The 14,439-nt window shown below is 44.1% G+C and overlaps 1 protein-coding gene across 1 annotated transcript; it reads left to right on the forward strand.

The window, feature by feature from the left end:
• The first annotated feature begins 5,989 nt into the window (after window positions 1-5,989).
• Window positions 5,990-13,089, forward strand: ABRACL (ABRA C-terminal like). Its single transcript, XM_083607864.1, has 3 exons — window positions 5,990-6,193; window positions 10,193-10,259; window positions 11,621-13,089. The coding sequence occupies exons 2-3, from the start codon at window positions 10,199-10,201 to the stop codon at window positions 11,803-11,805; spliced, it is 246 nt and encodes an 81-aa protein (XP_083463990.1). The 5' UTR covers window positions 5,990-6,193; window positions 10,193-10,198; the 3' UTR covers window positions 11,806-13,089.
• The last annotated feature ends 1,350 nt before the right edge of the window (window positions 13,090-14,439 follow it).

A 14,439-nucleotide genomic window follows, 5' to 3' on the forward strand; every position in this document is an offset into this window, starting at 1 on the left:
TTCCCGCCCCCTCCCTTTAAATTCTGCTTGGCCCTGGTTCACATTTGGGGAAAACAAAACGCAAATTCGTTTCTGTTTGTTTTCTCTGGATTGTCACTTAGGAATTGCCTTTCATGAATTCCACTGCAGTGAACTCAAAATCCCCATTGCCGCCCTTTTAATACTAGTTGGCTCCTATTTACATTTGGGGAAACAACATGCAGATTTAGAAGCTACTGTATTATTGTTCTTGTCTAGACCATGGGTAGGCAAACTAAGGCCTGGGGGCCGGATCCAGCCCAATCGCCTTCTAAATCCAGCCCGCAGGTGGTCTGGGAATCAGCATGTTTTTACATGAGTAGAATGTGTCCTTTTATTTAAAATTCATCTATGGGTTATTTGTGGGGCCTGCCTGGTGTTTTTACAGGAGTAGAATGTGTGCTTTTATTTAAAATGCATCTCTGGGTTATTTGTGGGGCATAGGAATTCGTTCACCCCCCAAAAAATATAGTCCAGCCCCCCACAAGGTCTGAGGGACAGTGGAGTGGCCCCCTGCTGAAAAAGTTTGCTGACCCCTGGTCTAGACCCATGTGCATAGCCAGGGTTTATGTTTGGGGGCCAGAACCTCAGTTAATTATTTTTATTGATTTACTTGCTTTAGGGGGGCACCTGCCCCCCTGGTCCCCCTTGGCTACACCCATGTCTAGACCCTATCATTTAGGATTTGTGCTCCTGTTTTAAGCAAAACATCCGCCCATATAACCCATTGTCAATAACGTACATAGGTGGAAGCCCTCTTGGACTCTTGTGAAATATTTTCCTCCAGCCATTTATTGCAGCCAAAGTGTAAATGTTGCATTGGGCTGTGGAAGAAACTTTCTTGTTGACTTCTAACTATTGTTTTCTGAAAAATGCACTGCAAACTTCCTTCACAGTAAGGTTTGATGTGTGAGAAAGAAACTAAAAACTGTTAGCCATACTGTGTAGCTTCATTGAGTTAAGACACTGTTACAGTGTTTCTCCCTATTTATTTATTTTTAACATAAACTTCTGACAGCACAATCATATACATATTTCCTTGGAAGTAAGTTCTGTGGTGTTCAGTGAGGTTTCCTCCTATGTAAGCGTGTACAGGAATGCAGCTTCAGACTACTAAAAGCTACATCTCTTTCTACAAGGCAGATTTATTTATTAAATTTATATCCTGCCTTTCCTCCCAAGGGAATCCAGCTACTATATTCCAGGCAGCCATTATATTGTCCAGACATTATATTGTTCCAGAAGTTTGAACAAACCAACTTACCACAACCTATGATCAAGGCTTTATAACTATGAAGCCCCTGCACTTTGATGGCATGAGGACATGGAAGGAACGAAGGAGGGGGGTATATGCTTCCTTAAAACATATACAGTCATACCTCGAGTTGCATTTGCTTCACGTTGCGTTTTTTTCAGGTTACGAATGCGGCAAACCCAGTCTGCGTGCTTCGTGCATGCGCAGGAGCGCACTATCGTGTCATGCACACGTGCAGAAGTGATGCTCTACTTATGGACTTTTTGAGGTGCGAAGAGCACCCCGGAACGGATCGCGTCCGTAAGTAGAGGCACCACTGTATCTTCAAGCAGCAGATTGGCAGTAAAATGCATATGGAGATTCATTGCCTATTTTTCTTACAAATGAAACTGAGCGAAGATGTTAAATGTGTTTTGGGGGTGATATCTGCCTTTTGGGCTGTCAGTTTACCAGTCTTGTTAAAAGGGATCACAGCATTTCATCTCTTTTACTGTCCTGATCTAATCCTGCAGAATGTAGAAATAAAGAATTAGAAAAGGCCATTGATTACTAAGCTGCAGTACAAAGAGCTCTGCAAAAGAACATAGGAAGCTGCCTTATACTAAGTATGAGTAAGTAAACAGAGAAAGCTGTCTAAACCCAGAGTCACCCCCACCCCTATGCTCCATTCCCCAAATGCAATGGTAATATATAATATAAACTTAAAAATGATGACTCACACTTCAGGCACCAAAGATCCTTCACTGGTCAAATCAAAAAGGAAGGAAGACACTTTGATCACCTTTTGGATGGGGATTCAACACACATGGCTTTTTCCGAAACTGAGCAGGCTGCTTTGCCTGGCATGCTCAGAATAAGGCAAAGCAGGTGAGATGAAAAACGAGAGAGGTTTTTGGACTGGGGAAGATGCTGAATGCTAGTTAGGCTAGGAGTAGCTCATGGACTCCTGACAACTCAATCATATGTGCTAAAGGAAGCCCCATTGTGTGAGTTGGGGCTATTCTTGAGATCAGCCTTTACAATCACTCCTCATAAACAGAGCTAATACTTCATGAAGAGCACATATGTTAATACAACAGGGAAAAGTGCATGTAAAGGTTGAAATGGTAATGTAAATCCACATCCCTGTGCGGCCCTAAGTTAGCTTGAAAAAGAGATTTATATCTATTCATGCCTTCATTAAATACAACAACACATGTGCACGAATAGCAGAATAGAAGCACAAGATGTTTTTAGAGCCAATCTATGTGTCAGGAATAATCACATGACAGAGATTTTTGTGGACCGTATCACTCCTCCAACCTGCATGCTTGAATGTTAGGAGACGAAACTATGATAGTGTAAATCCCTCACTCGGACATGTACAGTGGTACCTCAGGTTAAGGACTCAATTCGTTCTGGAGGTCCGTTCTTAACCTGAAACTGTTCTTAACCTGAGGTACCACTTTAGCTAATGGGGCCTCTTGCTGCCGCCGCACGATTTCTGTTCTCATCCTGAAGCAAAGTTCTTAACCCGAGGTACTATTTCTGGGTTAGCGGAGTCTGTAACCTGAAGCGTCTGTAACCCGAGGTACCACTGTATGTTTCTCTGTAGACTGAAAGCTGTTAAGAGTCAACCCAAAGGCCTCCCTCCACTTCCCTGATCCTAAATGTACTATTTTGGCCAAACAGAAGAGGAGGGAAAATGGGTAAGAAGTTTTAAGTGATATGATGAAGAATGAGCTACAGAAAACACACTTCCAATGCAGTCCTAGGGATGTCTATATCAGTAGTCCTGGAATCAGTGGGGCTTAGGTGGCAATGCCATACCCTCTTACTTGGGAGTAAGTCTAATTGAACTCAGTGGGGCTTACTTCTGAGTTAGCTTACACAGGAGTTCATGGTTAGTCTCAACTGCATTTATAATTTAAGTGGGCTATAACTGTCAGTTTGCATTTCTTAGTACAGAAAGTATTGATCTGATGTGTAGTGATCTTTCCTGTTCTGCAGCCCTGTTTAGGGAAGCTTTTAATGTTTGATGAATTACTGTATTTTAATATTTTGTTGGAAGCCGCCCAAAGTGGCTGTGGAAGCCCTGCCAGATGGGCAAAAGGTAAAGGTAAAGGTACCCCTGCCCGTACGGGCCAGTCTTGACAGACTCTAGGGTTGTGCACTCATCTCAGTCTAGAGGCCGGGAGCCAGCGCTGTCCGCAGACACTTCCGGGTCACGTGGCCAGCATGACAAGCTGCATCTGGCGAGCCAGCATGGCACACGGAAACACCGTTTACCTTCCCGCTGGTAAGCGGTCCCTATTTATCTACTTGCACCCGGGGGTGCTTTTGAACTGCTAGGTTGGCAGGCGCTGGGACCGAACGACGGGAGCGCACCCCGCCGTGGGGATTCGAACCGCCGACCATGCGATCGGCAAGTCCTAGGCGCTGAGGTTTTACCCACAGCGCCACCCGCGTCCAGATGGGCAGGGTATAAATAAATTATTATTATTATTATTATTATTATTATTATTATTATTATTATTATATCATCATCATTAATTCAAGAGGGTTTTGGAAGCTTCTCTGTGTGACAGAAAGTTCATGATGTTTGGGTTATAGCTTCAGCTGGTTTAAACTGGTTCTCTTATCTCTTTCTGTCAAGGTCATGCTGACTATAAAAATACAGCCAGAAGAAGCCTGGGTTTCACTTTCTCTTTCTATCTATCTGTTCTAGTGTGGTGTTCTGTTCTGTATGCTATGGTGTTAAGGTTTAGTCATATTATAAGTTGTTAAGGTAAAGGTTAAGTCTGCTGCAACTGGATTTCTTATGGACTGTGCCAAACCTGAATGTATGACCATTATGCTCATTTGCCTTCAGTAGCAGTAAAGCTCTGCTGGATGAAGTACAATTGCCTCTGGTCTATTTTTGGGAACTCTGCAATGTGTTTAAGTTTTTTCCTCCTCTGGATGACAATAACTTGCTCGCTGCCACAGGAAGGTCCAGCAACTGTTAAGTCATAGCTGAACCTGGGAATAGCCTTTTGAAAAGTATTGTAGCTGAGACAATATCAAAAGTCTGCCTGGGTTAATTTATCTATTTGTTGCCTTTCTTCTAAGGCACCTAAGATGTTGTGAGTTTGGGGGATTCCATTGTTGATGAAACCAGACGGATTTCTTGGTGAGATAATGGCCCTAAGTATTGGTCATTGGTATAAGAAAGGAATTTGCAAATGGAAGGGACCTCTCCCCTACCTGACTGATAGTGAGAAAGACAAAAACCAAATTGTGTGTGAGCTAGAGCTGGGTTAAAAGCAGGCTACTGTCAGAATCCAGCAAGTGACAGCCATGCTTGATTTCTGCTTGAATCCAATGCTGTGACTACAGGAGAAGCAAGACCTTCTAGGTTGTTAATGCTGTGAGCCCCTCCACCATAGGCTCAGGTTGCATATATGTGTAAATAAATCATATATCAGAAAGACACCTCAGTCTCTGCCTCATTCCAAGGAAACCGAACCCTTGGAATCCCACACTGCTCAGAGATTGGGGTGGCATGCATCACTAATTTAAAATATTATAATTACAATTTAAACTTCTGGAATAAACAAATAGTACAAAATATTCTTAGGCCAACTTCAAGAGCTGGCGGCACAGGCTTCCTGGTCTGGGGTTCCACACTTCTACCTTCTCTCAGAGCACACAGTAACTTCTGAAGTCGCTGGACATAGGAGCCAACTCCTGGAGCCCAAGGGGTCTTCACCTTCCATTGCCATTCAAATGGTGTGTGCACACCACATCATGTGATCAGTTATGCAGGGTGGGGCCTACCTATCCCCCCAATATTTTATTCAAGTTGGAACCCCTGCCCTGGGAAAGTGGGAGGGGGGCTACTCCACCAGGCTGATGATGATTTTTGGATGTATAAAGTTCTTTATTTGTACATGCAAACCATTGACTGATGCTGCCATAGCATATAATGAACATACAGGTGCAAACCAGCCGTTATCTCAAGTGTGGAGAACCTTTGCCACCCGCGCCCCCCCCCCCATGTTGCTGAACTACAGCTCCCATCATCCCTGGCCACTGACCATGCTTACTGGGGCTAACACAGTTGTAGTTCAGTAACATCTGCAGGATTGATGGTTCCCCACCTTACCTAAAGTACCGTAGGTCTACACATTACTTGTGAAAACTCAATAAACCCTTTCCCCAGAACTATGCAGAAGTGAATCCTGTACCAAAGCCCATTATAGAAGCAGAGTGGCCAGAGGCAAACCATGACAGGGTTTCTGTTCGCTGAACAGTTGTGTAGAAGCAGCTTTTCTGCTGAAATCCCTTCTTTTACATTGGGCAGAAGGCTGATCTGGATCAACCAGTAGGTCTCTATGTGACTCTCACCAGTTTAAGGATGGCAGCAACAAAATGACTCCCCCCCTCCGCCTTACACTATACTGTATAGAGATATATAGAGAATATATATATATTCTCTCTCTTTCTCTCTCTCTCTCTATATATATATGGGTTAAGCAGGAGTGGAAGGACTGTGGACTTAGTTCAGTGTTCTGGTATTCAAAATGAATTCCTGGGCTTACAAATCTTTAAATTCTTTTGAATCAGGTTGGGGCATCTCCAGGTTCTGGCGGGGCCAAAACAGATCCCGCAGGTATGGAGTCTGCCCACGCAACACTAACAACAGAGGACAGGGCTTCTGTACCTGTTTCGCTCGCCCCCCCCTTCTCTCCCTCTCCCGAGAGAGCTTCTGTTCCTTCCTGTGGGCGGCACCTACCCTATTCTCGTGCCTTTTTTTGGGGGGGGCAGCAGCTTCCCTCCTTCTGACACTCCCTCCGAGAGCCACACTTCCTCCTGTACCTTGCTTCCGAAGGCGGCTCCTTTCTAACCATTCAAAGAAACCGGAGGAGAAGGAATCCTGCGCAGGGGAATCTGATCAAGGTGAGCGTGGAGATGAGGGCGCACCACGAGGGTGGGCAACTGGTGGTGGGCGGCGGCAGCGGAGCATGGAGGGGCTCGGTGGTTGGCCAGCCGACTCAGAGCTGGGGCTCATGGATGGGGGGAACAAGCGAGTGCATGCAGCCATTAAGTAAAACCTGCGTTTTTGGCGCTGAGATCACAGCCAGTGGCGATTTTGGGGAGCCCGGGGATCTCCCGCCCCGGCCCTGCTTAGGAAGGAGGCGGCGTGTCAACCTGCAGTACTTCCGCACCGGGGTCCCCCACGTGACCTGCACGCGGTTGGGGACTGAAAGGAAGAAGCCGCCGGTGAGCGGCACATATTATTTTTTATTTTAAGAAAAAGGGGTGGGGAAGGGCTCTGAAGACTCCTTCCCCTCTTTCCTTAAATTAAATAATTAAAAAAATCAGGATTTTGAAACCCTCTCTGCTACTGCTAAGGGTTTGTGATGGGCTCTCACCCCTATACAGTAATGCAACAGCAGCACTCGGAAGGGCGCGCTGGTTTCATACGGAATCAGGGCTGATCTTCTCCCTAGTAAAATAAAATAAATCAACATGCTTTGCGGGACTTAATGCTCGGCATAATGGCAGCACCAGGGTGCCATTCCTAAGCAAGCTTATTTGGGGTGGGCGGAGTGGGGCCGGCTTCCAAGCAAAAAAGCCTGGGGTCGGGGCTGCAAGGCTCGCTCCCGGGGCGGCACGTGCGCCGCCGTCTGCTTTCCTCCAATCGGCGCCTGCGAGTTGTTTCCACGCCAACAGTTCCCACTTCCCCGTGTCCGCCCCGCCTCCGTCTCCTCATTGAGTCTCCAGCACAGGTTTCCTCACGGAAGAGCTGACGCGCGGCGCGCCTTCTGGGCTTGCTGCTGCTGCTGCTGCTGCTCTTGGAAGCAAATGACAAAGAAAGCAGCGTGTGACCTGTGGGGTCAAAGAGGCAAAGAGCTGTTTTGCCGAGGTAGCCTGGGAAAGGAGGGTTTGTGGGAGCCCAGGGAAGCAGCAGCAGCAGCAGCAGCAGCAGCAGCAGCAGCAGCGAGGAAGGCTCCCTTGGCGTGATCTGAACCCAGAGGCAACATTGCCAAATTAGGGTGTGCAAAGCATCAGGAAGGAAGTTACTCAGCGGCTGGTTTGCAGAGCGCTGAACCCACACGAAAGGAATTTGTGGTCCTAAACACAACCAACCCATTTCCTGCCTCTCCTGCACTCCTAGGACCAGCATGCTAAGTCAACTCCCCCACTAACATTTAGCTGTTGCAGGGGTGAGGAATCTCTGGTTCCCCAGGCTCCAGTTTCCACTTTTTCCAGATAGCATGGCCACTGGTCAGGGGAGATGGGAGTTGCAATTCTACAGCCTCCTGATCTATTGGGATCCAACTTCATGCCATAGCATTCTGTGAAAATTTTCAGATAAATATATCCTTTCAACACCTTGGGATAATGTGTGAACAGAAACATATTCAAGTAGACATTGGCCACTTCCCGCCACATTTATGCTATTTCAAGTATTTCAGTCTTCAGCTGGGAATATACTTGTTCCAAGTTGTTATTGCATTTCATGTAATTGTGGAAGCAGGATCATGACAGGGATACATGTGTGTGTAGCGGCTACAGTCGTTTACTCACTTGCTGGGCAGTAAGTCTCATTGAACTCAATGGCTCTTCTGAGTAGACATGTTTAGGATTCTACTTCTTAACTGAAAATATTGCAGTTTCTTAGCCATTGTGGTTATGGTGAACAGACAGGAAATTAAGAGACAGTCTGCTAAAGTCTCCGTCCTGCTTCTAATACGTTCTGTGTTCAGTGTTAAAGTGATAAGGTGAATGTCTCTATTGAAACATCATCTGGGGGCAGTAATAGTTTGTGGACTGATTCTTGAAGAACTTGCATGTCTGTCAACTCCTGTTCAAGGGTTTAGTTCTGGAAATTTTATGGGAGATATCCAACTAATTTGTTCCATCAGCACAAGGATTTCTGCTGGCACAATGAAACTCAATCCCCCAGCCCCTAAATCTGTTTTGGGATTTCCCCCAGCTCTCCAGAACAGATTTTGGATGGGTGTGGGGTATGTGGGCAGGAGAGAAGACAGGGAAAGTTCTGTTGTGTAAGCAGAAATCCTTGTGCTGACTGGACATGTTAGGGCTGTATCCAGATATGCGGTTCATATACACAAACAACAATTTTATCCAGTAAAAATGCCATTGGTTGGCCAAAGAAGTAATTTGCTTCAGCGGGTCAGTATCATTGGAGTGCAACACAGCACATTTTGAAGAGGTGGTGATGTTACAGCATACACTGTCAGGATGCTGTGGTCTGTGACCACCTGCCTATCTATGATAAAATCATGTTTTTGGTGTTTGGCCATTTTACTCTTCCACTTTTTTTCAGAGGAACTGTGAAACCACTTCGTGTGCAATGTTTCTTTTTAAAATGTACACCTAATGAGACAAATATGTATGGAAACACTTATATTCCACAAGTATACAAATCAGAGAGACAGCATTGATTGCAGTTCTTTGCTGATTGTACTCTCAGTGGCAAATCCTAGTTTACTGCTGTGTAATGTGTGGCATAATCCTCATGGCACGCTACCAGCTTACACAATTCCACCATCAACTGTAACTTCATTGTTTTTGGAAAAACAACAACTTCTCTTTTCCTACCAGAGGAACAAAAAAGATAAAACTAATGGCTGGCCTCCACATGTTCACTTTGCATTGCTTCATGTGACTGCCGTTACTATATAATGAAACATTTGTGTTCAGGGCTTACTACACAGATTGGGTCATTTCTCTAACGCAGAGCAAATTATCATCAAAGTTTGATGTGGTAGCATGATAAGCACTGCCTGATGCACATGGTAAGCTCCTCTAGTGCTGTTTTATGTGCTGTGTGGAGCACGTTAAAGTGACAGTAATGTTTCAGCAGCAACGCTTAAACCTTTTCTCAGCCTATGGGCAGATATTCTGTTACAGTATTACAGCTATTCTGTTCTATGTATTACAACCTGTTGCACTTTGGGTGCCACACATGCATGTTCACACACACATGCCCTTTCTGAAAGCATATGGAATACAATCGTTTAATTAGCCATGCTGGAATTAAATATGGCACTTCTCTCCATTTTAGACCAGAGCTGCAGGAATAAACCACCTGTGGTCTCATAATTAACAATGCTTATTCCAATAACCTGAGCACAAAATGCACATGGACCATAAAATATCTAGAACCAGTAATCAGAGAAGACTGCCAGTTTTTCCTTGTGTTTTGTCTAGGAAAGTAGTGATTTAAATCCTGTGGGTTGTATCCAGCTCAAGTCATACTCCAAGTAGACCCACTGATATTAATGGATTTAAGTGAGTTAATGGTGGCCAATTAAAAAAAAATAATGTAAAAAGATGGTGAATCACAGAATCATAGCATTTGAAGGGACCTTGAGGATCAACTACTCCAGGCTTCCTGAACCTCGGCCCTCCAGATGTGTTGAGACTACAATTCCCATCATCCCTGACCACTGGTCCTGCTAGCTAGGGATCATGGGATCCCTAGCTATAGGGAGTTCCTACAATCCCTAGTTGTAGGCCAAAAACATTGAGGAAGCCTGAACAACCCCCTGCAATGCAGGAATATGCAGCTGTAATTGAGGCTGTGCATGAGACTGGGATTGAGGGAAGCATGGCTGCTGCATTCCCACACTGCCCTCTCCAAGAAGCCTTGCAAAGCTCGGATCCACAGAGGGTGGCACGAAGAGGGCACAGCAGCCATGCCACTCAGCACTGTTGTTTCTCCAGTGGTGGTAGGGGCTGGGCGGGCACAGTGGACTCTGTTTGTGGACACACGCACCCATGCACACATGCACCCTCGTGGCATGGAGACACTCTCCGCCGTTGGCGCTGAGTCCACAATAATCCAGTGTGGTGTGATCTGGAAAAGAAAAGAAAGAAAACTGAATGGAACAAGTTGTAACTCATTAAATAATTCATTTGTAGGCAACAATGAACATTGAACATGAAATCGGCCTTTTAGTTGAAGAGATTCGGAGACTGGGGACCAAAAGTAAGTACCTGGAACTTAGTGGTTAAGAAAGAAAGAAAGACGGTAACGGTTCAGGCATCCACCTCACTCTCAAACCGTGGGAGACTGGATGCACATCAGTCAAGATTTCTGCACTTAACTTTCTGAGAACAACTCAAATGTGATAGGATACGGTTACAAAATTTGTTCCAGTCTGGAGAATTCTCTTTAGCACCTCTGTTTTGGGGTTCACCTATGACTTAGGTACTGTAGGAAGTGTCTTCAGAACTCCCATTTCCAGTAAATGTTTATCCAGTTGCCATTTTCCTGGGTTCTGATCTAGCAAATTCCTAGCTAGCTATGCTAACAAGACGAGCAGAGTATGTGTGTTTGGCTTTCACTGGCAATGGCAGCTCTGTTCTGCATTGGCTTCTGTGCTACCTAAATGTGGAGTTTACAGTGAGGGGAAAAAGTATTTGATCCCCTGCTAAATTTGCCCGTTTGCCCTCTGACGAAGAAATGACCAGTCCATAATTTTAATGGTAGGTTTATTGTAGCTGTGAGAGACAGAATAACAACAAGAAAACCCCCATAAACCCAGAAGACAAAAGTCCTTCAACTCTGATTGATGATATACACCAGGCACCCTCAACCTTCGGCCCTCCAGATGTTTTGGACTACAATTCCCATCATCCCTGACCACTGGTCCTGTTAGCTAGGGATGATGGGAGTTGTAGTCCCAAAACATCTGGAGGGCCAAGTTTGGCCATGCCTGCTTTATGCCATAATAACTTCTTTTTAGTTTTTAAGGTGTCACAAGAGTTTTTACAGTTACTCCTGAGTTACTTTAGCTTAACTAGGCCTAAATTTTGGGTTGTATTAATAGTACTCAATATAGAATCATAGAATTGAAGTGTTGGAAGGGACCATGAGTTCGAATCTGCTTTTATCCTTCTAACTTCCTGTGAGTTGAGGGGGGAAAGGCTTCACCAATTTGCCATCTCACACAGATCCACTTTTTTTGTTCCCCTTAATGGCCCATCACCCAGGTGATCACCTCATCAGGAGGCTGGACTGACTATTCCAATAATTAGAAGCCTTGATTGGATTTTAACACTTGCTGTATCCTTAGAAAGGTCTCTGTATGTAGTCTAACATCCCAAAGTCATAAAAGTATTTTTCAGGTCTGCTTTTAAATGAAAACTGTTCACAAGGCACTTTACAGCAATTCCAAAAACGTAAGTAAAAGCAATTCATACAAAGCACAAAAAACCAGGACAACTAAAATAATAAGACCAAAAGTGTAAAATCATGTATGAAAATCATGTAAAACACAATGAATTAATGCCTGATGAAATAAAAATATTGTCTATAATCACAATGTAAATATTTCTTTTGTCTAGATCCTGATGGAACACTGAGTGTGAAGTTTGGTGTGCTCTTTGCTGATGACAAATGTGCCAACCTTTTTGAAGCTTTGGTGGGGACTCTTAAAGCTGCAAAACGAAGGAAGATTGTTAGTTACCCTGGAGAGCTGCTTCTGCAAGGTGTTCATGACAATGTTGACATTTTGTTACTGCAAGAATAGCATAGCTTTCTACATTCGTTATTTTTTCAGACAAATGAATATACAGAATTCTCAGACCAAGGCCAAGTTTGCATGAACGTGTATTTTGTTATATATCTTTATAATGAAAATGAATGTACTTCTTTGGGGACCTAAGCCTTTCCTTTCCCTTCTATCATTTTGTGAATGCATTACTGCAAATGAGTGTTGGATAAAATGATATAATGATCTCCCTTTTTCTTTTGTCTCAGGTATTGCATTTTTGAGCTGTCCAAATGGTTATTAATGTTTGAACGGGAGATTTTACAAATAATTTAGCTGTGTTTACTAGCTAAAGGCACGAATCCTCAGTGGCCATGCTTATGTTGGTTTCTTTTTTTGTTTTGCTTTTATTTTTTTATCTTTGTAACTAGGGTAGCCACTAAGATATTGTCGTGTTCCCCCCCCCCCCAGGACACAGATGTGTATGAGCAAGTAAATAAATAAAGCTGCAGATTTAGAAATAATTACTGTAATTTAAGTAGAAATACAATACCTCTCACCATAGTGGGGAGTGAAGACCGCTCAGTCTGTTATCTAGGTGCTAAGCCCTGAAGGGCAACTTCAGGGCACTTACTGTTCTTTATCTTGAAGCCAGGCTTGGACAAGGCAACCCTTCAAATGGAGGAGGCCTTCAAACCAGCATCAATTACTCTGGGCAAAACAAAGTAATAGAACAGAAGGACAGACACACACAAAGAAGCTTGAAAAAGTCTGTATTTAATAGACTCTTCCCATGTGACATCTGAGAGGCACAACACAGTAGTCTTATGTGATGTATCTCTTTCTGACCTGTAGCACTTCAGAGGGATTGTGCAAGGGATAGAAAATGTCTTAGAGGCCCGATAAACAAGATAACTGCACAATGCTTTCATTTTGAATGACCGCTGTGTAGGACAATTATTAGAGAGCCTGATTCCTCTATAGAACTTGACGGTGCTGCCCATCTGGGAAAATGGGCAACTCACACCTGTTTTGCCCCAGGGAAATTGAGTGGACTCTTATAGGCTGGAGGCTGCTGGAGGTCCTGCCCTTGGTCTGTTTGAGAACACCAATGAGTGTATAAGGGAGAAAGGGCTCCCTCTTTCTAACCTGAAGCCTCTGTGGAGATTGTAGTTTCTTAAGGGTGCATAGAATTGTAGATCTGAGAGGGATATGCTATGTGATTCTTGGGGAGGGTGTGTGCGCTTTAAATGTGCTTTGAATGATGGGAGGAGCATCTCATGAAAGAAGAAAGTGTTGTACTGGAGAATCAGCCAAAACAAACAAACCAAACCAAACTGTTCTATAAGCACATTCCATGATCTTCCACTTCTCTGCTCAGGATAACTGAACTGTTCTTCAAACATGTGTCATTTGTTCAGAGAACTAATATGACATTTCTGTCCCAATAAACATTCAGGGGGAATATCCAATAGTTTTAAGGAAGTGGCAGTACAGTAACCACCCATATTTTGCTACTTACCTTCTAAGTCTGTGGTGAACTTCTCTCCATAGTTCAGTCACGAACTTGAAATGCACTGATGAGTCTGTTGGTTTTGCACTTTCTTTCTCTACTGAATCAGTGGCAAAGTGGTCTTCTGTGAAAGCTTGCCAACAGTCCTGAAAGCTCCAGCTAAAATAGTAAAAAAAAACAAAAACACATGATAGTTATTTTTGCCATCCTTTCTCTGTGTAAATAAATTAGCTTTGACTCGAGAGACTTTACTTTGTATGTTTGCACCAGCAGAATTTGGTTCAATAAAAGTTTCAACTTTCCCCCTGCTCTACGATAAATATTTTCAAGTCTTCAAATCTCAGCAGTATTCATGTATTTCTTTCAGTACTGGAAGACACTTGAGCACAGGAACCTTGTTCTGTTTTATATAGATCCTCCTCTCCTATTCTACACACATATTAACAGCCTCAGGGCTGATTCACACATGCAGTTGAAAATGCCGTTTCCTTCCTTTGAGGAATATTGTCTCTCCATGTTAGGTGACGTGAGTGGAGCAGCGGGAAAAATAAGGGGGAGAGAAATGGAGCTACCAAGGGTGGCAGGTAGAGGGAAGAAAAAGGGCTGCTTCAGAAGTCAGGGGAGATAGAGCATATGGAAGTGTCAGAGACAGGGAGGGGCTGGAGCACCAGAGTGAAGGCTGAATCTGGTAAAACATTCACATAAAAATAAATTTTTTAAAAGTGTCGCCCTCCAATTAAATAACAAGACACATGAGTTTTCATTAACTGAACTGTAAAAACCACAGATCTAGTATGTTACAACACTGGGATGGCGGGGGGGGAGGATCCCTGGTGTGGCTTGTTGTAGTTGTTATAAGAAATACCATCAAAACCATAATTTGATCATAGGCTACCTCCATGGCCTACATGTTTCCTCTGATTTGTTGCCATCCTGTGTAAGAATAATGAAGATCCATGAGGATCTGTGCCTTGGGTCAGTGTTTTTTGTGGTGCTTCCAGCCCCAGATCTGTACTGTGGGTACCTGCCCACAGGTGGGAATGAGATCTCAAGTCTGGAACGCAAGAAAGGCTAGACCTGTGGCTGGCAGGAACTTGAGCTGGTCACTGGGAGCTAGCAAGTACTCCCAAATAGCAGATCTACACCACACTGTTGAATAC

Source organism: Podarcis filfolensis (assembly GCF_964270895.1).
Source record: "Podarcis filfolensis genome assembly, chromosome: 3".
NCBI lineage: Eukaryota > Metazoa > Chordata > Lepidosauria > Squamata > Lacertidae > Podarcis > Podarcis filfolensis.

Coding starts and splice junctions, on each gene's coding strand:
- ABRACL (XM_083607864.1), top strand. CDS start 10,199: ATGAACATTGAACATGAAATCGGCCTTTTAGTTGAAGAGATTCGGAGA. Junction 10,260..11,620: donor TCGGAGACTGGGGACCAAAA/GTAAGTACCTGG, acceptor TCTTTTGTCTAG/ATCCTGATGGAACACTGAGT.